This window comes from Corythoichthys intestinalis, chromosome 19 (genome assembly GCF_030265065.1).
Source record: "Corythoichthys intestinalis isolate RoL2023-P3 chromosome 19, ASM3026506v1, whole genome shotgun sequence".
Lineage (NCBI taxonomy): Eukaryota > Metazoa > Chordata > Actinopteri > Syngnathiformes > Syngnathidae > Corythoichthys > Corythoichthys intestinalis.
In genome coordinates, this window is record NC_080413.1 from 26,405,328 (window position 1) to 26,428,162 (window position 22,835).

Genomic DNA, 22,835 nt, shown 5'->3' on the forward strand with positions numbered 1-22,835 from the left:
GGTTATATTTGACCTTCACTGCGCCACGCCTACAAGTGTGGGGGCCATCCCACAATCCACTTGCGTTATTCACAGTCGGTCGCAGCGACACATGCAGCGATCCAATGCCGGATTTATGTCGAAAAAGTATGAAAGCTGTACCTCATACAAACAGGGAGGATTGTCTCAGGAGTGATTTGTTCAAGGATTCAAGGTAATTATTATATTTTTCGTTTTTTCAAAAGAATTTTCAACATAAAAAGCTCTTCATTGTAAGGCTGCCGCCACATTGTCTAACAGACTAGCATCCTTCTTCAACATATTTACGTAAAATAAACGCTAACTGCACGTTTTTTTGCTTTTAACCAAGAATCGAGACTGTTTTATGTCCATATCTATAAGGAATTCAGGGTTTTAAGCATTTATTCACAAGAATTTTCACCGGAAAAGCTCTGTTTAAATATGGCGGCCGCCACATTGACTGACAGACTAGCATTGTACTTCGACATATTTACATAAAATAAATGCTAACTGCACTGTTTTGTTTTGTTTTTTTGCTTTTAACCAAGAATCGAGATTGTTTTATGTCCATATCTATAAGGAATTCAGGGTTTTAAGCATTTATTCACAAGAATTTTCAATGAAAAAAGTTCTTTGTCTGTGATTCCACACCAACAATGCAGGCCCCATATTAATCTGCCCCGCGCCCTGTGTCCCGTCAATCACATTATGAAGTCTATGATGCATAAATACGATTATGAATGTATAATTCAGATTAAACATTATATTTGAGGTTTTTAACTTTTAAATTTGGTACCTGAGCCCAAAATCAAGTTTGTTTTTGTTGTTTTTGATGTTCAATCTGTTATTATAGTAATCATGCGACATACCGTGACCACGCTTTTATTTTGAAGGACCGGAAAACTCCTGCAGTGAGCACTTCAGTAAATGCCGGTCTGACGAGTCACGTGTCAGCTTGTCCCAGTTATCTGGTGCTTTATAAATAAGAGCGCAGAGTGATGCGAAACAGTTCAGGCGTCCTGAACCCTGAGGATACACGTTCAGGTGAGTAACAGGTTATTCTAATTTGCGCATTTAACACATCTTGCGAAGTAGACACTACGTGTATTTGAACATTCTTATGACAGCAGCATTAAAATGGTTATTGGAAAGAATTCACAACCTTCTGCAGTGTTTTTTTTTAAAGGTGCGTTTTGTAAAGCTTATCATGACGTGAATGTTTTGGGGGAAAGTTTTTGGTGAGTGTTATTTTAATGACGGTATGATGCAGAATTCTGGAGCTGTTGGTTGAATGGACCTGTTTGTTTTGCTTACTCATGGGCGTGACCTCCATCTCTGGATAAGAACAAGTGGATTAAAGTAGATGAAATCTACTAATACTCCATATAAATATATTCCTTATACATTTTTTATATATTATACGTGGCTATGTATACATTATATGCATAAATAAATAAATACCCCCAAAAAATCATTTTTTTTTTTTTTTTTTTAATTAATTTAAAGGGGTCCGCATCAAGAATTCCCAAAACAGCAGCTAAACAATGTGTCTGTTTTCAAACGTCTTTCTCCTGTTACATAATAATGATAATCTTAATATTAATAATAATAATTGCAATAAAAGATGGATGGATAAGACAGGATTTTTTTTTTTTTTTTTTTTTTTTTTTTTTTTACAATGCTTGTATGTATTTGTAGATATCCTAAAACCTTGTGCAGTTGAACTTAATGAAGTACGCTGTAATGTTACAATATGCCTATCGGCAATATATATTATATACAGTGGGGTGGAACAAGTATTTGATACACTGCCAATGGGTTTTCCCATTGACTGTGTATCAAATACTTGTTCTCCCCACTGTATGTATATGTATTCTCTTAGATTTAATAATGTATTTACATGACACATTCCCCATTCACTGCGTCACGCCTTCCCGAACGGGGCCGTCCCACACTCACTCGGTCACATGCAGCGATCGCCGGATTTAGGTTGAAAAAGTACGAAAGCTGTACTGCATACAAAAAGGAAGGGTTGTCTCAGGAATGATTTGTTCGAGGATTCAAGGTAATTATTGTATGTTTCGTACCATGCATGTATGTTGAAATGTGAAAAAAATCATTGGGAGAAATTAGCAGCTACAACATTGGCATTATACCTCGCAAAATTTATGTAAAATAACTGCTAACTGCCCGTTTTTTTTTTTTTTTTTGGTTTTGGTTTTTTGCTTTTAACCAAGAATTGAGACTGTCTTACGTCCATATTTATAAAAAAAAAAATAAATAAATAAAATTCAGGGACTTAAGCATTTTTTCACTAGAATTTTCAATGGAAAAAGCCTTTTGTCTGTGGTATGGCAGCCGCTAATTTGCTTACTGACTAGCAGCATAGTTTGCAATATTTATCTAAAATAAATGCTAACTGCATTGTTATTTTTTTTGCTATTAACCAAAAATCGAGACTGTTTTACGTCCGTATCTATAAAGAATTCAGGGATTAAAGCATTTATTCACAATAATTTAACAGAAAAAAGCTTTTTGTGTTTTCAGTCAGTCAGCTTTGACTGAGATAGGCCCCCTATGAATCGGCCCCACGCCCTGTTTCCCATCAATACATTATGAAGTCTATGGTATTCTACTAAATTTGAGTCCTGATAACATGTGGTTTTGTGAAGTGGGAGTAAACCAGAGCACACAAAGAACATTCGGGCAAAATTAAAAATTTCCACACAGATGTTTATGAGCTAATATTGTATATAACATCATAAAATCATGCAGATGTAGAGGTGTTTGTTTCGAGTGTCCTGCCAATGTTGGTTTACTTACAAAGCTGACAAAACATTGTGGCCGTTTTCTACGTTAGGGTGGTTGCAATCTGTAAATTGTGGAACCACTGTCCCTGCACGCATCCTTTATTTTATATCCTGTGGCTCGGCCTCAAAAATGTGAATCATCCCTTTTTCTCTTTGTCAAGAGACTTTGTTTAACTCTCCCACACTTTGGCTGCTTTGTTAGCGTTACTCACTCACCCCCTACGCCCCTTTCACCCCCTCCATGCACTTCTAAACTCACCCAACCCGGATGATTTTACCTCATTAAAAGAGCCCAAAGGGAAGCAGTCCGTCCGTGTTTACAAACTGTAAACTGACCAACAGACATGAAGTAATGAAGTGTCTGGCTAAATTGTGAATACTAAACTCATTGTCTAGCTCGTGCATAATTATAGAGACAAAAACATTGTACAGTACATTCACAGCAGATACGGGGGAGGCACAACCATTCTGTGATGCTGCAACATCGACCCACATGCTTATTCATTATCTTCAAAGGCAGTGGTTGGAAGTCAGGCTCTGGGAAAGCCTTCTCTTCCGGCCTAAACACTACCAGAGGCAGTGTCTTCAAGTACAACCCAATATTTAACTTTTTTTTCTTTGTGTGAGTGGGGGGGGTTATTATTGTACAGTATTATCGTAAATCCCACACTATAGCACACTTTACTTTACGCCACACCACCTGCGTGTAAGAAAAAAAAAAAAAACATGTAAGTAGGGCTGCAGCTATCAATTATTTGGGTAATCGATGAATCTATCAATTAGTTCGAATAATCGGATTACAAAGATTTAATGCGTTACAGAATAAATTTTAGCATATGTCAAACAAATAAACAGGTGTTTATGCTTGGAATACTATTTATTTTGGCTTGCTAAGATTACACTTTAAAAAAAAAAAAAAGTATTGAATGGGTATACAAAATAACATTCTGGGTGTTTCTTCAAACAATAAAGAATTGCACTCTTTCACAAGAGCAATAAATGCATTTAAAATTAAATTAAAATACCTGAGCTTAGCCTCAAACAATATAAAAATAAATAAATAAATGAGGATCTAAGTACAACAAAAGAACAATTGGCTTAGTCGCACAGCAAAAATCCACTAGCTTAAATGCTATAATGCTAAATGCTAACTTTTTTTTTTTACAATGCTCTTAACAAATCGTTCAAACACATATCCCCACAAAAACTGCTGAATATGCGTTTAAACTAAATAAAAAATGTATAAACAAATATATTAGCTCAAACAAAAACATGCCTTATGTTGGTCTTAACAGGGAGCAGCTGGATTCAGCCATGTTAGATGAGTTATGACATATTCACTGTTGCTATTAGAGGGCACCCAGATAGCAGACAGACGATAAAATGATGATAAAATGATAAAATGACTTTTAATTATTCAATTGGTTTTAGAAATGGCTCATATGAAAGCTAAGACCCTCCCAGATGATGTTGAATGAACAAAAATATATTTGTTTCTCTGAAAAAAGATTTATCATTTAATGAAGACATAAAGGTCAAATTTTGGCAAGACAAAAGTTTTGTCGCCTACAGAAAGTAGTGTGAAAATTGAACAAAAAATGTACTTCAATTACAAAAATATGTCACATAACATAAGTGAATTAAGTAGTGGTGCTGTGAGATCCAAATTTAATATTTTGTATGACTTCCATGAGCTTGAAGGACTGCATCCATGCGGTTCCGCAAGGATTCATACAATTTATTGATGAAGTCATCAGGAACATCAAAGAAAGCAGTCTTGCATTCCTCCCAGAGTTCATCAACATTCTTGGGTTTCATCTTCCATGCTTCCGCTTTCATCCTACCCCAGACATGCTCAATGATGTTCATGTCTCGTGACTGGGCTGGCCAGTCCTGGAGGATCCTGATCTTCTTTACTTTGAGGAACTTTGAGGTAGAGATTGAAGTATGCGATGGAGCACCATCCTGCTGCAGAATTTATCCCTTTTTATGGTTTGGAATGTAAGACTATACAAAAACTATAGTTCCCCTAGTGTTGCTTTAAGTTGTTCTTTAGTCCCCTAGTATGTCCCTTAGTCTCCCTGAGTAAATGCATTCATCAAATCAATGAATGAATGTGCCAGAATTTTCTCCAGTTAAATGTGGAGAAGACAGAAGTGATCATTTTTGGGCCAAAAAAGGAAAGGTCAAAGATAAGCATGCACCTTAGTACAATGTCACTTACAAGTCAGAAACCTTGGCGTAATTATTGACTCAGACCTAAAATTTGATAGCTATGTAAAGTCCGTCACTAAATTTGCTTATTACCGCCTAAAAAATATAGCCAGAATTAAGGGGCTTCTGACTCAACAAGACATGAAAAACTTATGCATGCATCCATTTTCAGCAGATTGGACTATTGCAATGGTATATTTACAGGTCTTGATAAAAAGTCAGTCAGGAAGCTGCAGCTAGTACAGAATGCTGCAGCCAGAGTCCTCACAAATACAAGGAAACTGGACCACATTACACCAGTTTTGAAATCGTTACACTGGCTTCCAGTGAGTCCACGGATAGACTATAAAATACTACTGCTCGTCTACAAAACACTTAATGGCCTTGGACCAAAATACATGCTTGATTTGTTAGATTCCTATGAAACATCTAGACCCCTAAGGTAGTCTGGAACCGGTCTCCTGCATGTTCCAAGAACAAGAACCAAGCAGGGTGAGGCAGCATTTAGTTATTATGCTCCTCACCTCTGGAACAAGTTACCTGAACGTCTGAAGTATACTCAAACTGTTAGCTCCTTTAAGTCATCGCTAAAAACGCTTTTGATTAGCACTGCATATCCAATATTGTCTATAAATTTCCATTTATTTGCTCTCCATTCCTCTTGTGCTTATCTCCTTTGTTGAATTCAATTATGAGCAGTAGTAGTATATATTTTTTTAATTCTATTCGTGATTAAATGTGATTTTTATGTACAATTTTATTTCCTATTTCGATTGTCTTTGTTTTTACGTTCTATTGGTTTTAATGCGATTTTTATGATCTTAATGTGATGTAAAGCACTTTGAATTGCCTTGTGTTGAATTGTGCTATATAAATGAATTTGCCTTGCCTTGTAGCAAAATCGAGTATCAGACGGATGATCTCTCTTGTTCAATGAAATCCTTAGAGTGATGCTCTCCTAGCAACAAAGCTAAAGATCGACAAGCATGTGCTGCTACACTTGGAAACTCAGAGCGGTGTTGGATAATGGAACACTCGTACTAATAGTTGAATATTCTGAATGCACCCAAAGTAGCAATGTCATCATGTCGCTGCCACCCAATGAGCAAGACGAATGAAACTTTTGGTAAACTAAAACAAGGTAGCATATAGCTTGTTACAGTGTAAAATCCCACTAATAAGCCACATCATTGGTAAAGTATGTTTAAGGGAAGAAAACAAAGTAGCGGCTTATAATCAGAAAAATACAATGATTGATTCAAAATAAATATCTTTATTTCGTAATATTTTTTCCTAACAGCGCTGCTTCCAAGTAGGTGTCTGTATATGTTAGGCTGGGGCTTTGAGAGGCAGTAGTTTTTGCTGATGTAACTGAAACAATATCGTATTTCCCATTCATCTTCACCTGGTCAACATTTTCCAGTCATTTGGTTAGTCAGTCAGAGTTGACTTGCTACAGCGACATAAAATACACTGTGTCCACTTCAGGATGTCCCTTTAGCGAAAGGTCACCTGAATGTGTGTGTTTGAAGAAGGGAAATAAAGGGTCAGCAGAGCAGACCAATGGGACGTCAGCAGAAATGGGTAAACAGAGAAGGAGCCTGCAGATCGTGTTACATAACATCTAGCGAAAGTCAGACTTGGTGAAAGTCACACAAAACACTGATCCAAGGTCAGTGTGGGCATGTGATGTCCTGGTGATGTGGCTACAGTCATTCCCACCACAAGCACTCTCTGGTGATTGTGCATGTCAGCTGGGATGCGTCGCCAGCACTCCAACCCCTAAAAGCATCCTAGAAAATGGATGAATGGAGTAGTGTATTACCATAAGGCAAATGTAATTTTGATTATGGTCAAGTGTGTATTTACTTGAGTTCTAAGTTTTGCTTGAGTTGTCGAATCTATACAATTTACCCCCCAAAAAATGTTCCCTATATCCTATGTGCTGTGTTAAGGCAGCATATTTAGTTGTTTTTTTTTAGTTGAAACAACTTTTATTAAAGCTACGTGTATGCACAACAGGCCTTGTGGTGTGTAGCATTGGGAATATCAAGGACAGAACATACATGCCTCGCTTTGTGAATTTCGTTCTTGAAATAACACTAATATTGTAACATTATGTAAGGAATGAAATTTTCTCAAAATACTACGAGTGAGTGAAGTCAGTGAAAGGTCATGTGGTGGGACAGTTTTTTGAAATGCAGCGGTACCTTGGTCTATGAGTGCCTCTAATTAGAGATTTTTCTCGCTAAACGCTGTCCCCTAATTGAAGTTTTTGCTTGTTACTTGTCATTGTATAGGTCCATTTGGTACAAAATTAACTTAATAAAATAAAAATAGCCGAAAACCTCCGTCTTCATTTGGACATCAATCACTGGTGTTGATACACAGTGACTTAAATCTCTCTGTTTACCAAGTTATCCAATTTACAATTCCTACAAACATAATTTATATTTGCCAAAATTGCCACAAATGCAAAGGATCTATGCTCCAATTACAAATAATGTTTTGTGCCACTGTAAGCTGCTCATGCTACATTTTTTTTCCACAAAACTTTTATCCAACTACATGTTAGCTTTGCACCAAATTTACCTTTACATGTACAAATTAGTTTGTTACAAGTACTGTACACATGTTTTCTACAAGTTACTATTGCACCAAATTTACCCCCATAATAATCAGTTCCGTGTTTTATCACACAGGCATTTCTCACTGACACCTGCTGGCCTGGAGTCAGAGAGGATGTTAATGATGATGATGATGAAAAACAAGGGGTGCAAGGCGCTGGCTGTGGTGGCTCTTTTTCTTGCCTCGGCTAATTGCCTGCTCCCTCCCACCAATGAACATCTCAAGCGTAAGATCTTTCAGTCGCATGTAGGACTTATGTAAACCCACAATCAAGTTTTTTTTTTCCCGTAGAGATTTCCCTCGAGGGAGAGAAGTACCTGAATGTACAAATTGAGAACGCCATTAATGGAGTCAAGGAGATGAAGAATATGATGCAGAAATCTTCAGAAGACCACAAGAAGGTTTTGGATGAGCTGGAGAAAACCAAACAGAAGAAAGAGGTACATAACAGTTTGCTAGATTTTCAGCAAAATGACTCTTAAAACACCCCGCACTAGAGGATAAACATTTTTAGCGACATTAAACGATCGCAACATTACAGATTTTAATCATTAGAGGAGAAAAAATTGATACTTCAATTAGTTGTACAGTAAGCCGCGCACAATAGCAACAATATGCAGATAACTGATATTCCCAACACAAATGTTAATAATTATATAAAGTAGGGCTGTCAAAATTATTGTGTTAACAAGCGGTAATTAATTTTTTTTGATTAATCACGTTAAAATATTTGACACATTTAACGCAGATGCCCCGCTGAAACAGATTAAAATGACAGCACAGTGTCATGTCCATACGTTACTTGTGTTTTTTGGTGTTTTGTCGCCCTCTGCTGGCGCTTGGGTGCGACTGATTTTATGGTTTTCAGCACCATGAGTGTTGTGTAATTATTGACATCAACAATGGCGAGCTACTAGTTTATTTTTTGTTTGAAATTTTTACAAATTTTATTAAAACAAAAACATTAAGAGAGGTTTTAAAATAAAATTTCTATAACTTGAACTAACATTTATCTTTTTAGAACTACAAGTCTTTCTATCCATGGATCGCTTTAACAGAATGTTAATAATGTTAATGCCATCTTGTTGATTTATTGTTATAATATACAAATACAGTACTGTTTAATGTTTACAGTATATCTGTCTTGTGTCTTATCTTTCCATTCCAACAATAATTTACAGAAAAATATGGCATATTTTATGGATGGTTTGAATTGCGATTAATTACGATTAATTAATTTTTAAGCTGTGATTAACTCGATTGAAAATTTTAATCGTTTGACAGCCCTAATCTAAAGATGTCACAAGATACAAAAGCACTATTATGCTAGCAAGGGCTTTGGCCAGTTTATTTGAAGCTGCTCCCCTCGCATTGTTGTGCAACAAAATGGCAACGATGCAATAGTTTGACCAGAGATGGGTTGTAATGCGTTACATTTAAACTGTTACATTTACTTGAGTAACTTTTTGACAAAAATGTACTTCTTGGAGTATTTTTACCACACAATACTTTTTACTTGAGTAGATTTGTGAAGAAGAAACACTACTCTTACTCCGCTCCTTTGGGCTACACTAGAGTCGTTACATTTTTTCTCTTTATTCTACTTATTGACTTTAATTTTGCTAGCGATGCCAACAGTAGCTCTACCGGTTTCACCAATGAGATGTTCAACAATAAACACATGACTCCATTATACCATTCAGAAGTAACAATGTTGTTTCTCCACTAAAGGGTACTCATGCTCTTTGGACCAGTAATGGGTCATAGTATTATGGTCTGGATTTGATGTGTTATGTGTCATCTTTTTGGCATAATACGCTCATGTAATAGGCTTGTTATAGTACAGTATAATAATAACAGTTCACATAAAGTTGTGCTGAGTAAAAGAAATATACCATTATTAAACAAAAATCAGACATTGTAAGCAATTACTCACAATGTTACTCATTACTTGAGTATTCTTTTCAACCAATACTTTTTTAACTGTGCTTGAGTGAATTTTTGGATGACTTTTACTTTTACTTGAGTAATATTATCATAGACTTCACTATCAGTTGACGAGACAGCTCCTACAGACATTGCGCCACGGCTTCCCGTAGGGGGCCAAGCCAGGCAGAGCGTCGTGGGAGCTTTCACTGCGATAAAGTCAAACACACATTGCGTTCTGATGCCGGATTTAGGTGGAAACAGGACAAAGGTTTTGTGCATACAAGCAGGCAAGAGTGTCTAAAGAGTGATTTGGTTGAGGATTCAAGGTAATTATTGTATAAAATAGCACCATGAATCCACTTTTAAACATTGTGAAAAAAATGGAACGAATGTAAAAAATTAGCGTAACTTTAGCTTGAAAGTTGAAATATTTACGTAAAATGAATGATAACTGCCCAGTTTTTGTTTATAACCAAGAATCTAGACTGTTTGACGTTCATATCTATAGAAAATCTGGGATTTACACATTTATTTACAATATCTTCCAACTTAAATAGCTCTTTGTTTTGGTGATGGCCGCCATGTTGGAGTTTGTATCCATACCTTGTGTACCTTTACATTCAAATAATCAGGTCATTTTCGGCCAAAAAAAACTAGTAATTTTGACGTTTTTGCGTCCATACAAAAAACAATTTTGGCTTTTACGCATTTTATTTTATGTAACCTTTCAATCTAAAAACAACTAGGGCCAGATAGCTGGCAAGACGTGCTAAGAAAATAGCGACATCAGAAATCAATCTCAATAAATTCTGTATCTCGAAAAATGCAAAATTAGCATTTGTTGAGTAAAATTGAAATGATTCTGCATGTGTTTCTCAAGTATTAAGTTTCTGATGTGAAAATTGAGTGATTTATTAGCTGTTGAAAACAAGTTAAAATTGCACTGAATTAAAAAAAAAAAAGTCGCTATTTTGGGCAAAAACTTATAGGCTATATGTTAAATATTGCCTTTAATCCTGAAAATATAGGTGATTTTCTCTGCATTTTGGTAATTTTTGTGCATCTAGAAAGAATTTTACAGTGATTTTAAGTTGAGATGTCCCGATCGATTGGGATGATCGATCGGGTCCGATCACGTCATTTTCAAAGTATTGGAATCGGCAAAAAAATATCGGCCATGCCTTTTTTTAATATATATATTTTAATTAAATCGTTTTCTAATTGTATTTAACGTTACAAACATAATGTGTTACACTCATCCAGAGTTTTTAGTTTAGGCTTAAGGTAGGGTTATTAAATTTATCCCGATAACGGCGGTAATTAATTTTTTTAGAAATGTATCACGTTAAAATATTTAACGCAATTAATGCATGCGCTGCACGACCCACTCACGCATTGTCGCGCTCAATCTGTAATGGCGCCATTTTACCTATATAGAGAGATAAAAGGCAGTGTAAAATGAGTAGAGTGAATTTTGGCAGCCTTTGGAGCCTTTTTTAAATTAACTAAAGCCTTACAATCCCTCTCCATACAATTAGAAATATGGGAAGCAATGTGGGGAAGCAAGGTAGCAAATGATTTTTATCTTAACACCTTATATTATTTCCCAACGCAGAGAAGATATATCAATTGGTAGCACTATGCACAGTCATGGTTCCACTTCCCATCATGCATTTGGGCATGGCTACAGTATCATTTACTGAAAGCTCAAGAAATACACTAGATGGCAATATTTAGTCACAATATACAAAGTCACAAGTCTTTCTATCCGTGGATCCCTCTTTCAGAAAGAATCTTAAAAATGTAAATGCCATCTTGAGGATTTATAGTCATAATAAACAAATACAGTACTTATGTACTGTATGTTGAATGTATATATTCGTCCAAACTTTATTCATATTTTTCTTAATGCATTGCCAAAATGTATATGATCGGGAAAAATTATGGGGAATGATTGGAATTGAATCGGGAGCAAAAAAAAGCAATCGGATCGGGAAATATCGGGATCGGCAGATACTCAAACTAAAACGATCGGATCGGGAGCAAAAAAACATGATCGGAACAACCCTAATTTTAAGTTTTGTTATATTTATTTAAAAAATAATGAATCGGGATTTTATTACGGAACGACTTTGAATTTTTTTATGCCGTTGCTCATGGAGACTCATATATGCCTAAGGGAGGTACCTGTTTTGGTTTTAGGTCGCTAGCGGCTTTGGTTTTGAAAATATTTCAATTAAAAAATGTTTTAAATAGGCCCCCTACGGCGCAGCCCGCGCCCCGTTTCCCGTCAACTGATAGTGAAGTCCATGGTATTATTGAGAAGTAATGCTACTCTTACTTCAGTAAAATATTTGGCTACTCTACTCTACCCACCTCTGAGTTTGGCTGTTTTGGCGTTTCACAACAAGCACATAAAGAAACCACGTTTTCTACAATAAAAACAGGGTAGTGCTTAAGAAGCCCTATAGAATGCAAAATAACTATTACTAAATGTTATTGTGCTGTTTCAGGAGGCCATGCTGGCTGCTCAGGAGATGGAGGCCAAGCTGGGGGAGCAGGAGGAGGTCTGTAACGAGACTATGAAAGCTCTGTGGGAGGAATGTAAACCATGTCTGAAGAAAACCTGCGTCAAGTACTACTCCCGCACATGCAGCAGTGGATCTGGGATGGTGGGCCGCCAGGTAAGACGTTACATTGGTGAAGTTGTAAAAGAGTTATTATTATTATTATATATTATTTCAGACATTTTTCTATGGAAGATTTAGGCAGGATTTATTTGTTTAAGAATATTGAAAGTTGGGCACTGCAATAATGGAAAATGCTTAATAGGAATTCACTAACAGTGTAGTTGTAGTGGTCCGCTTGTTGCATTTATTGAATGTTAATGCATCCTTCTTGGCATGTGCCTTGTGATTGACGCGCGAACGGTACAGAGTGTACTTGAAGACAGCTAGAATAGACTTAACTCCCCAACACTAACCAAGATAAGAAGTGTAGGAATTTGATTAGACTGATTGATTGAGGTTCTTTGTTCCTTAAAAAACTGTCTGTAATATTACTGTAGCATGACAGTCTCCCTTTTGCTACAGTTAGAGGACCTGCTGAACCGAACGTCTCCTTTCTCCATTTGGATCAATGGGGAGAGGATTGACACCCTGGAGCAGGAAGGTCATCGTCAGAACAAAGAGTTCAGGGACTTGGAAGACAAATACTCCGTGATGGCTGACGGAGTGGATGGCATATTTTCAGACAGTATGAAGGTAAGGTGAGATTTTGGGCCAAAGGATCACATTTGAGTTTTGAAGGCAACATTTCTACATGTATAGATTCTGATTCTGATAAACGAGGTTTTTCGCTTTCTATTATGATTAAGGGTGTAACGGTACATGTATTTGTATTGAATCGTTTCGGTACGTGGTGCTCGGTTCGGAACGGAGGCGTACCGAACGAGTTTCTGACGTAACGTAACCCTTACTTTTCGAGGCTCTGAGTCGATCGGGTTACAGTTTCTTTGTGTAGATTATATTTACTCCGTCTTCTCTACTATAATGAGGACCAACACGGTAGGACAGTATAACCCAGAAACGTCAACGGCGCGACAACGTGGCCACCGCGAGAACGCAGTAAAACGCGGCCGTTAAAGTTAATCAGCCAATGCACACCAGTCGCAGTGTGGCCGCGTGTTAGACGCGTCCCAGAAGCGGCTCAACAAAAGAACGGCAGAGTTGATTATTTGACGCGAGACGCGACCCTCCTGCGTCAATACTACTACAGGTGGCTAGGATCAGGAAGACCGGAAGTCACTCGTGTAAAAATACGGTGGATCCGGTTGATTTTCAAACTAATATGCAATCGTAACCCACTTTTTGAGTCCATCAGATCTCTTGAGTGGTAGATCGGGGCACAGTTGACTTGTCTTTGTTGATTTACTGCTGTCTTCTCTGCTATTATAATAACCAACACGGCCCCGAGTTCAGTACAAAACCCTCCTACCACAACAAAACAAGTACGAACTAATATTCACATAGGAACTAAAGTTATACATCATAAAATATACTATATAAATGAATACTACATCACATTTGTAAAATATAAACACATAATAAAATAAATAATAGCCCATTTAAATAAAATAAATTGAAATGAGCTAAAACACCCGCAATTAAGTAATAAGAATAATACACAGATCCTGCTTACACAATTAAATTGATTAATTTCTGTGTGGCGCTTTAACTTGAGAAAATCCACCAATAAAGCTTTTGAAAACTGTTCATAAGAAAAAAAATGATTCATTGAGGCATTTCATTTGTAAAATACATGTTAAAATCTTTGTCATTGGGATTGCTTTTCTCTTTAGCACAGGACTTCTTTTTTCTTCTTTCTTTCAGAAAGAAAGCTGACCAATACGCGAGGTCTGAAAGGCAAATTGTTTTTGGATTATCTTTAAATACCCGCTACTTTTTGAGCAGAATTCTAGCTTTGTATAGGCTAATGTTCCTATTGTTGAAAGGTGTGTAATAAACAACTAGCACATTTATATTTTGCATTTTGTTTTCTTACTGTACCGAAAATGAAACGAACCGTGACCTCAAAACCGAGGTACGTACTGAACCGAGATTTTTGTGTACCGTTACACCCCTAATTATGACACAATAAACATTTTTTTCTAATTTATTGAATTATATCGCGTGAATTAAATTAAAAATACATAATTGTTTTTGTTTTTTGTTAGCTTTTTTTTTCATTCTGTTGTGTGTTTTTTTTTTTTTTTTTTTTCCATTGCTATCAAAATAAATGAATATATTACTTCCATAACAATTGTAATTGCAATCCTTTTCTGGGAGAAACTGAGCATTATCTGACAGAATTGCAGGGGTGCCAATGCTTTTGGCCAGCAGTGTAAATAAATCAGCTAATGATGAATACAAAGTATATTTATATCTATTATCAAAGCATTAGTTTTTATAAGAAAAAAAAAATTTCATTGTCATTTTGATATGGCTGAAAAATAATTCTGAATGAGATACAAATGATTAAAAATTGTAATAATTTAATAAAAACTGATTCATTTGATAGCATAAATTTAAAAATGTTTTATGTATACAGTAACATTTTTTAGCCTCACTAACATTTTTTTATTTACAATAAATTAATGTGCCAATTGTCATGAGAAATTAATAAAAATGGGGAATGCGTATCAAATATTTAAAATCATTTTAATGAATTGCTTTTTGTTAGTATTGATAGTTGTTCTGAAGTTAATACACAAACTATATTACTGTATTACTAGTACTAGATTATTTTATATTTTTATATTTCAAATCTATCTACAGTATTTTAAAATAATAGAAGACAAATCAATAAATGAACAAATACACATTTCAGTGATTGGTGATTAATTGAATTATAAGGAAATATCCGATTATTAAACGTAAATTAATCTCATTATAATAAAATAATATTTACTGTATATATTAAATGCTTTTTTTCTTTCTTTTTGGACAAGCTGGTTCTATTTGTCCCTCAGTTTAGCTGAAAACCTAAGCACAGTGTTACATTTAGCTTGTGGAAAGACAACTTAATGCGTATGTTAATATCCACTCTTTTGGGAATGATTTTTAGGTGGCTGATCACGTGCACTACAACCCACCTATATTTGGTCTGCCCAGTTTCTTCCCGTCTCGCTGGCGGAGAAGCATTCACTCGCTGTTCCACGACCCTTTCCCCAGCTTCCAGGGTTTGTTCTCCAACATGATGAGCATGCACAGGAACCCCTTTGGCTCCTTTGGTTCTATGATGGACTTTGACACAGATGCCCCCACTAATGAGGGTACGCTTTTGAACAATGATGCTATGGTTGAAAATAAGTACATTTAACTCCAATGGAAAGATTAGCGGGGGAATGCATGTGAACTAGTATGCATCTTTTGTGATTATTATGCTCTCTTTTTCACCACTGTATATACTTGAATTATACCATTTGAATGTATATTGTTAAAAATCCATTCACAATTTCATGGTATGAGTTTTCTATCTGCATAAGTATTTTGCAAAGACGTGAAAAATGTGAATGATCTTACAGTATTTTGTATCCGTCCACAGACGGCAGTGTCAATGAGGACGTTGTCATCACCAAACCTTTCGGAGACGGCAGCATGACCTGCAGAGAGATTCGCCGCAATTCAGCGGGCTGCCTCAAATTCCGCGATGAGTGTCAGAAGTGCAAAGAAATTGAACATATTGGTAAGTCTATTCTTGCAAGTAAAAAGAAAGATTTTTAAAAATACATTCATGCAACCTTTATTCATCCAGGTAGTGATATTGAGAACATTTTCTTTTCTATTTGCAATGCTGTCCTGGCTTTGAAAACAGAGTTAAAAACGAGGCAAATAGATTCACAAATGGATTCTTCAATGAATTCAATCATTTTATTTAAAATTCGCTTAAAATCAAACAAACAAACAAAAATTTAATTAATTAAAAATTATTTAAAAATTAAAATATTTAAAAGTCGCATTAACAGTACCTTATTGTACCTCACAGTATCTTATTTTTTACTTTAATTTATTAATATGACATGTTCTGTCCTCACTAAACGTGATTTTTCAGCTTTACAGACATGAAACAAGGTAATTGTGCTTTTTGAAGATTTTTACTTCCTTCACGTTTGACAATTTGTAAAGCTGTAACACATATGTACACTTATGTTAAAAACATAAGTGTACATATTAACAATAAAACACTCGACACAAAACAACTGGCAGTCTGATCAATATGTAAATTTAGTAGATTAAATTAGCCTAATTTTTCTCACAAAAATCAGCTAGCTTAAATGCGAAGAATGCTAATGTATTTACAATTCTCATAGCAAATCGCTTACACTAACTCCACAAACTGTAGCTGCAAACTTTATTACAAATGCATACAGAAACATATATTAGCTGAAACGACGTACAGCCTTATAAGAGCCAAACCAGTGTGCAGCTGTCCTTTATCCATATCAGACAAGAGACTGCTCCTCAGTCATAAGGCGACGGTCCACCCAGACCCAACGCTGAGGATAGTTATTTTGGGCTATTTACAGCAGTGGTCTCCAAGGTCCTCAAAAGCCCGCTGTGGGTCGCGGTTTTTGTTCCTGCCAATCCAGCACAGATAGTTGAACCAATGAAGTTTATGCTAAAACAAGCAGCACTTGACTGCAATCAACTGATTGCACTTGTAAAACACCAGATTGGTGAAAAAGTGTAGTCATCTTGTTTGGTTGGAATGAAATCCTGCACGCACAGTGGGCCTTTGTGGAATTGATTGGAGACCCCTGATTTAAAGGGTTAATTTCAACTTAAGCGGACATGCAGTTTACGTCGCCAGGGTAGTAACGGAACTCGTTAACCTTTTGGAATTTCTCACATTTCTGCATAAAATCACCATCAAATGTGTTGTGATATTTGTCAAAATAACACAGATGAAAAAACAGTGTCTGCTTTAACTAAAACCATCCAAGCATTTTTAGGTTTTCATATTTCAATGAGGATAGTATGCAAACAATGACAGAAGAGGGAAAAGGAACCCTAGAGTATCTGCTAAAGACTTACAGAAATCACTGGCACAGTCCAATATCTCTGTGCAAACATCAACTATATGTAAAACTATGGCCAAGAATGGTGTTCAAAGGAGGACTCCACGGAGGAAGCCACTGCTGTCAAAAAAACATTGTTGCTCGTTTAATGTTTGCAAAAAGGCAGTTAGACACTGCACAGATGTTTTGGCAAATATTTCGTGGACTGATGAAGCCAAAGTTGAAATTGTTTGGGAGTAACACACAACGTCATGTGTGGAGGGAAAATGGAACAGCTCACCAACATCAACACCTCATCCCCATCTTAAAGCATGGTGGATGGAGCATCATGATTTGGGGCTGTTTTGCTTCCTCAGGGCCTGGACAACTTGCAATCATTAATGGAAGAATTATTTCAAAAGTTTATCAGGATGTTTTGCAGAAAAACCTGAGGCCGTCTCTCAGACAGTTGAAGCTAAAAAGAGGATGGATGCTACAACAAGACAATGATCCAAAAACACAGAATTAAAACAACTTCAGAATGGTTTCAGAAGAACAAAATACAAGTTCTGGACTGGCCAAGTCAAAGTCCAGACTTAAAACCAACTGAGATGCTGTGGCATGACCTAAAGACAGCGATTCATGCCAGACATGCCAGGAATCTGACTCAACTACAGCAGTTTTTTAGAGAGGAATGGTCCAAGAATAATCCTGATTGATGTGCCAGACTGATCTGCAACTACAAGAAGCGTCTGGTTGAAGTTATTGCTGCCAAAGGGGGGGGGGCACAAAATATTAAATGTGATGGTTCACTTTCTTATTTTTCCCCCTTCTGTCATTGTTTGCATACTATCCTCATTAGAATTTGACAACCTATAAACGTTTGGGTGGTTTTAGTTAAAGCAGACACTGTTTCTTCATCTGAGTGATTTTGACAAAGATCAGATCACATTTGATGGCAATTTTATGCAGAGATGTGAGAAATTCCAAAAGGCTTGGATACTTTTTCATACCACTGTACATATACATATACAAAAGGCTACAGAGATCTGAGTCAACATTCAAGGAAAGAACTACTCAGTTTTATTTTAAACTGTGCAGAATGCAAAAATACTGTAAAAAGAAGCTTAACAAGCTCCAAAACCTAGCTTAATGGCAGATTGCAAGCAACTATCAGGAGCATACCGCCACCTACTGTACAAGAGTGTGCAGCACCCATCTGAAGGCGCGCTGCTCTTACTGTTTGTCAGTATCTTGTTCACTTGCTGAATCTTGCTTGTTCTCGTGGTACTGCCTTTAGTGCTCACTTACGGTATAGTTGCAAGTGGCTTGCTGATTGCGCCGGAGGCATGAAAATGAAACTATCAATTCACAATGAGAAATACAGAAAACAAACTAAAGTAACATGTAACGCAGGCAACAATTTGAAAAGTAGTGGAGTTAAAGTACAGATACGTACTGTAAAATGTAGTGAAGTAAAAATAAAAAGTACCACCAAAGAAGACGAAGCAGTGATTTAAAAACACCTCCTTTCCTGATAACTAACAGTGATTTTTCCCATATTGATGTTTGTTGGACTTTTGCCTTCACAGATTGTTCTGGAAACAAGCCATTGGAAGGCCCCCTGAAGGAAGAACTAGAAAGAGCTCTGGCTATAGCTGAGCGTTTCACACAGCACTACAATGCTCTCCTAAAGCGTTTTGAGGAGCAAATGTTCAACACATCCGCTGTCATGGATCTTTTCAACAGGCAGTTTGGATGGGTATCATCTCTGGCAAACAACACCAATACCAAGGATGACTTCTTCAAAGTAGAGACGGTACATATACACAAAGTAGAGACGGTACATATACACTATCCCTCTGTTTCTACTTTCCCTCCATTTTGCTTCTGAAAGTGGGGTTTTATGAGAACGCATACACTGGCACAGCTCATATCCACCATTTTTTTCTTTCATCTTCATTTTGAAGAAAGTGTTCTAACGGCAGGGTCAGAAGCTGTAGTTATGTTTAGCTCTAAATGTACTTTTGCAGTTAGGTCAAATGTAATTATGAAATTATTTTTACCCCTATTTATTTAGCAAGTACAATGTGTAAATTGAAACTGATTAGCCCGGATTTTAGATAATTGAAAGGCTTGTAATATTCCAGCATCATCCTGTTCTAAAATTCTTAGTCAAGTATGTGCATGTGTGAGCGCGCACGTTTTTATGTCTTACCGAGTGGAGAAGTAGACGCCGACATTTGCGTTCCGCGTAGATACCCAATTTACTGCCAAGCTTTTCCCAGTCACTCACACCCTTGCGAAATAAATCAGTGGTCAGTTTGAAAATGGCGGCAAACAAGACTGGAGACAGCATCCTTTTTGACTGAATATTCCAGGCAGTAATATTTATAATAGTACGTACATTGAAAATTAACGTTATTTGTTTCCCATCATTTTTTAGTGGAATTCTTAATCAGGTTGCTTAGGACAGCTATGCTTTTGGCCAAGATCAGTGTCCATTGAATATGGTACGCCTAGTGGTGGGTCTGTTGTGTAATTAGTGTCTTTAGTGGGGGTTACGAAAAGTCAGCTCACCATTTTGGGGATGCTCTCCGGCGTTACATGGTAATAATCTTCAATCCTTGGTTTTCTCCCAGTAGTTGTTGAGGCTTTTGAAAGCTTAGGTTTGAAAAAAATTACGTGACTATCCATCTTGCCTCTTTTGTCCTCAGGTAATTTTGGTAGAGTAAAGCAAATGACCGTCTCTAAGATGCTGGTCACATGATCTGTTCGAAAAATTGTTTTGACCCATTAAATATTTTTTTGTTCATTTATTCATTGTTGTTGTTGTTTTACAGAAAACATTTTACTGGCAAAGTCTTAATTTTAAATTCATATAAACTGTATAGACCCTACCCACGTGACGTCACAACTCCGCTCTCCTGAATGGTACCGCCCAATTGACCGTCAAAACATAGTGTTAACCTGTTACGGCTACGTACATTCCTCCTATTTACGGCGTGTTTTTCTGCTCCTTAACATTAATAATCAAAATGGTGAAGGCGTGTGTGGCTGTTGGTTGCACTAACAGAGAAGATGGAAGGAGAGACTTGAAGTTTTACCGTATTCCGAGGGATCCAAAGAGGAGAGCGAAATGGACGGCTGCAATTCGACGTGAAAACTGGGCACCAAAAAATTACCACAGACTATGTAGTAGTCATTTTATATCCGGTAAGATGCATTTAAGATATACTTAGAGGGTTTTGGGCTGACAAATAACCACAATTAAGATCATTGCTAGGCTAATCGCCGACAACATACACGTATGTATGTAGTGAGAGTGCTATCGCTAAACCATATAAACATTAAAAGCCTTAACTCCATTGACAAACGACATGAAATACATTAGACTTGACAGTGGATGTTAGCAATAACAAAAGATTTTGAATTGAAAATTTCGTAACTCACCTTTCCAAGCACAAGATAGATTCCTGCCGAATTTTCGTGGACGAGGACCTGTTTCACCCAACCAGCAACAAAGTATTTATAAGCCTCCAAGCTCTTAAAGTTTTTCAAACTTTCGTGAGAATAGGCTGATTTTGTGTGGACAAGATAGTTGTACAGTTCAGGGTAGCTAGCAGATGTCAGGCAAATACGGCGGAGACAGCGGGTCGAAAAACATCGATTTAGGCATCAAATATGGATCTGGCGAATGGATAAACTGAAGCTTTTCCACATAACGCCTTTTATGCAACGCATCAAGTGAGTTTACGGCATCCGAAAGCACCGGGTCTTCCATGAAATGCATTATAAATTGCTCGATCAATTGAGACCATTGATAATACAGACACAAAATGACGGACAAGTGGGCGGAACCATACAGCGAGCACGTGATTTTGTGACGTCGGTGGGTAGGGTCTATAGGAACGTCAATCACGTACACTGAAATATTTCAGTCCCCCCCCCTTTAATTTCCGTGTATCATTAAGTCCCCCCGTGTGTGTTTGGGATTTTTGCTCACCATTCTTGTTATCATTTTGACGCCAAGGGGTGAGGTCTTGCATGGAGCCCAGATCGAGGGAGATTATACGTGGTCTTGTATGTCTTCCATTTTCTAATAATTGCTCCCACAGTTGATTTCTTTACACCAAGCGTTTTACCTAATGCAGATTCAGTCTTCCCATCCTGGTGCAGGTCTACAATTTTGTCTCTGGTGTCCTTCGACAGGTCTTTGGTCTTGGCCATAGTGGAGTTTGTGGCTGACTGTGACTGAGTTTGTGGACAGGTGTCTTTTATACCGATAATGAGTTAAAACAGGTGCCATTAATACAGGTAACGAGTGGAGCCTCGTTAGACCTCGTTAGAAGAAGTTAGACCTCTTTGACAGCCAGAAATCTTGCTTGTTTGTAGGTGACCACTCATTTTCCACTCAAATAAATTTGTTAAAAATCAAGCAATGTGATTTTCTGTTTTTTTTCCCACATTCTGTCACTCATGGTTGAGGTTTACCCATGTTGACAATTACAGGCCTCTCTAATCTTTTCCAGTAGGAGAACTTGCACAATTGGTGGTTGACTAAATACTTATTTGCCCCACTGTATTTATTCAGGTTTAACAGCATTGGAAAGAGATACATACAGTAGAAGACATGTTTTCCCCCTTTTTTCCCCAAAGTATAATTTTAAAAAAAAACACACAACAAAAAATAACCTTTATATGTATTTTTTAATGTTTTTAAGCACTACAAATGTAATAATTCATGATTCATGCATGTAGACAGTACATGCATATTTCTTAACATTGTTAAATAAAATTCTGTATTATTTATTTATTTATTTATTTATTTATTTATTTAAGTGAAAAAAAATCCACGATGGACTGAGGGTGCGAAGTTTGAAGTGCCAAGTAGCGAGGGATCACTATAGAGCCTTTTTTTTTTTTTTTTTTTTAATTGTAGGTGGTCACCAGGGACCAAGTGGCAAAGCCTGGAGAGGATACCATGCAGCCAGACACCAAAGTGTCCGTCAAACTCTTCAAATCGCCACCCATGAACTTAAACGTACCAGGTGACATTCCCTGGAACGACCCCAAGTTCCCTGAGGTGGTAGCTCAGGAGGCTTTGGACCGCTACAAGGATATCACTGTGTGAGTAGCTGATATTTGGTGTATTAATATTAAGGCTGTTGTATATTTACTTTTTTTTTTTTTAACAGCGTCGCCAAATAGTGGATTTTTGCTGATCCAAACACACCCTGCAGTGATTCACCAAGTCCTCAATGAGTCCTTATTCTGCAAAGCGACAGTTTAACGCTTATAAGGTGTATTTAGATCTCCGTGTCCTGCTGGAAGAGAACATATTTAGTAAATGATAGTCTCTAGAAAGGCCCTGCGTGTGTTTAAGATGAGGGGCTTTAACACTAATACTCCTGCCTGGCTTTCAAGAGTTCATCCTACTGTTTGTTCTCTAACCTCCTTTAACACCTGCGGATTAAACTGGTTCTTGCCTCCAACTCATTACAGTACAATAAAAAAATAGTCAAGGATTCAAATGTAGTTAATACTGCTGTTTGTATTATTCTCTTCAAATAACAACGGTCCTCTGATTGCTTGTCCTATTGTGGATCACCCTGAACTCTTCTAGCTAAATCTTAGCAAGAACAAAGCAATGCACACAGAGAAAAATAAAACCTTCTCAAAGCCATTGTTTGTGT

The 22,835-nt window shown here is 36.9% G+C and overlaps 1 protein-coding gene across 1 annotated transcript; it reads left to right on the forward strand.

Moving 5' to 3' along the window:
• The first annotated feature begins 936 nt into the window (after positions 1–936).
• Positions 937–22,634, forward strand: clu (clusterin). The gene is made up of 10 exons (XM_057822788.1): positions 937–1,044; positions 7,727–7,878; positions 7,944–8,092; positions 12,095–12,265; positions 12,674–12,844; positions 15,207–15,414; positions 15,687–15,827; positions 18,732–18,958; positions 22,082–22,269; positions 22,338–22,634. Exons 2-10 carry the CDS (start codon positions 7,767–7,769, stop codon positions 22,348–22,350), a joined length of 1,380 nt encoding a protein of 459 aa, XP_057678771.1. The 5' UTR covers positions 937–1,044; positions 7,727–7,766; the 3' UTR covers positions 22,351–22,634.
• The last annotated feature ends 201 nt before the right edge of the window (positions 22,635–22,835 follow it).

Coding starts and splice junctions, on each gene's coding strand:
- clu (XM_057822788.1), top strand. CDS start 7,767: ATGTTAATGATGATGATGATGAAAAACAAGGGGTGCAAGGCGCTGGCT. Junction 7,879..7,943: donor CACCAATGAACATCTCAAGC/GTAAGATCTTTC, acceptor TTTTTCCCGTAG/AGATTTCCCTCGAGGGAGAG. Junction 8,093..12,094: donor AAACCAAACAGAAGAAAGAG/GTACATAACAGT, acceptor GTGCTGTTTCAG/GAGGCCATGCTGGCTGCTCA.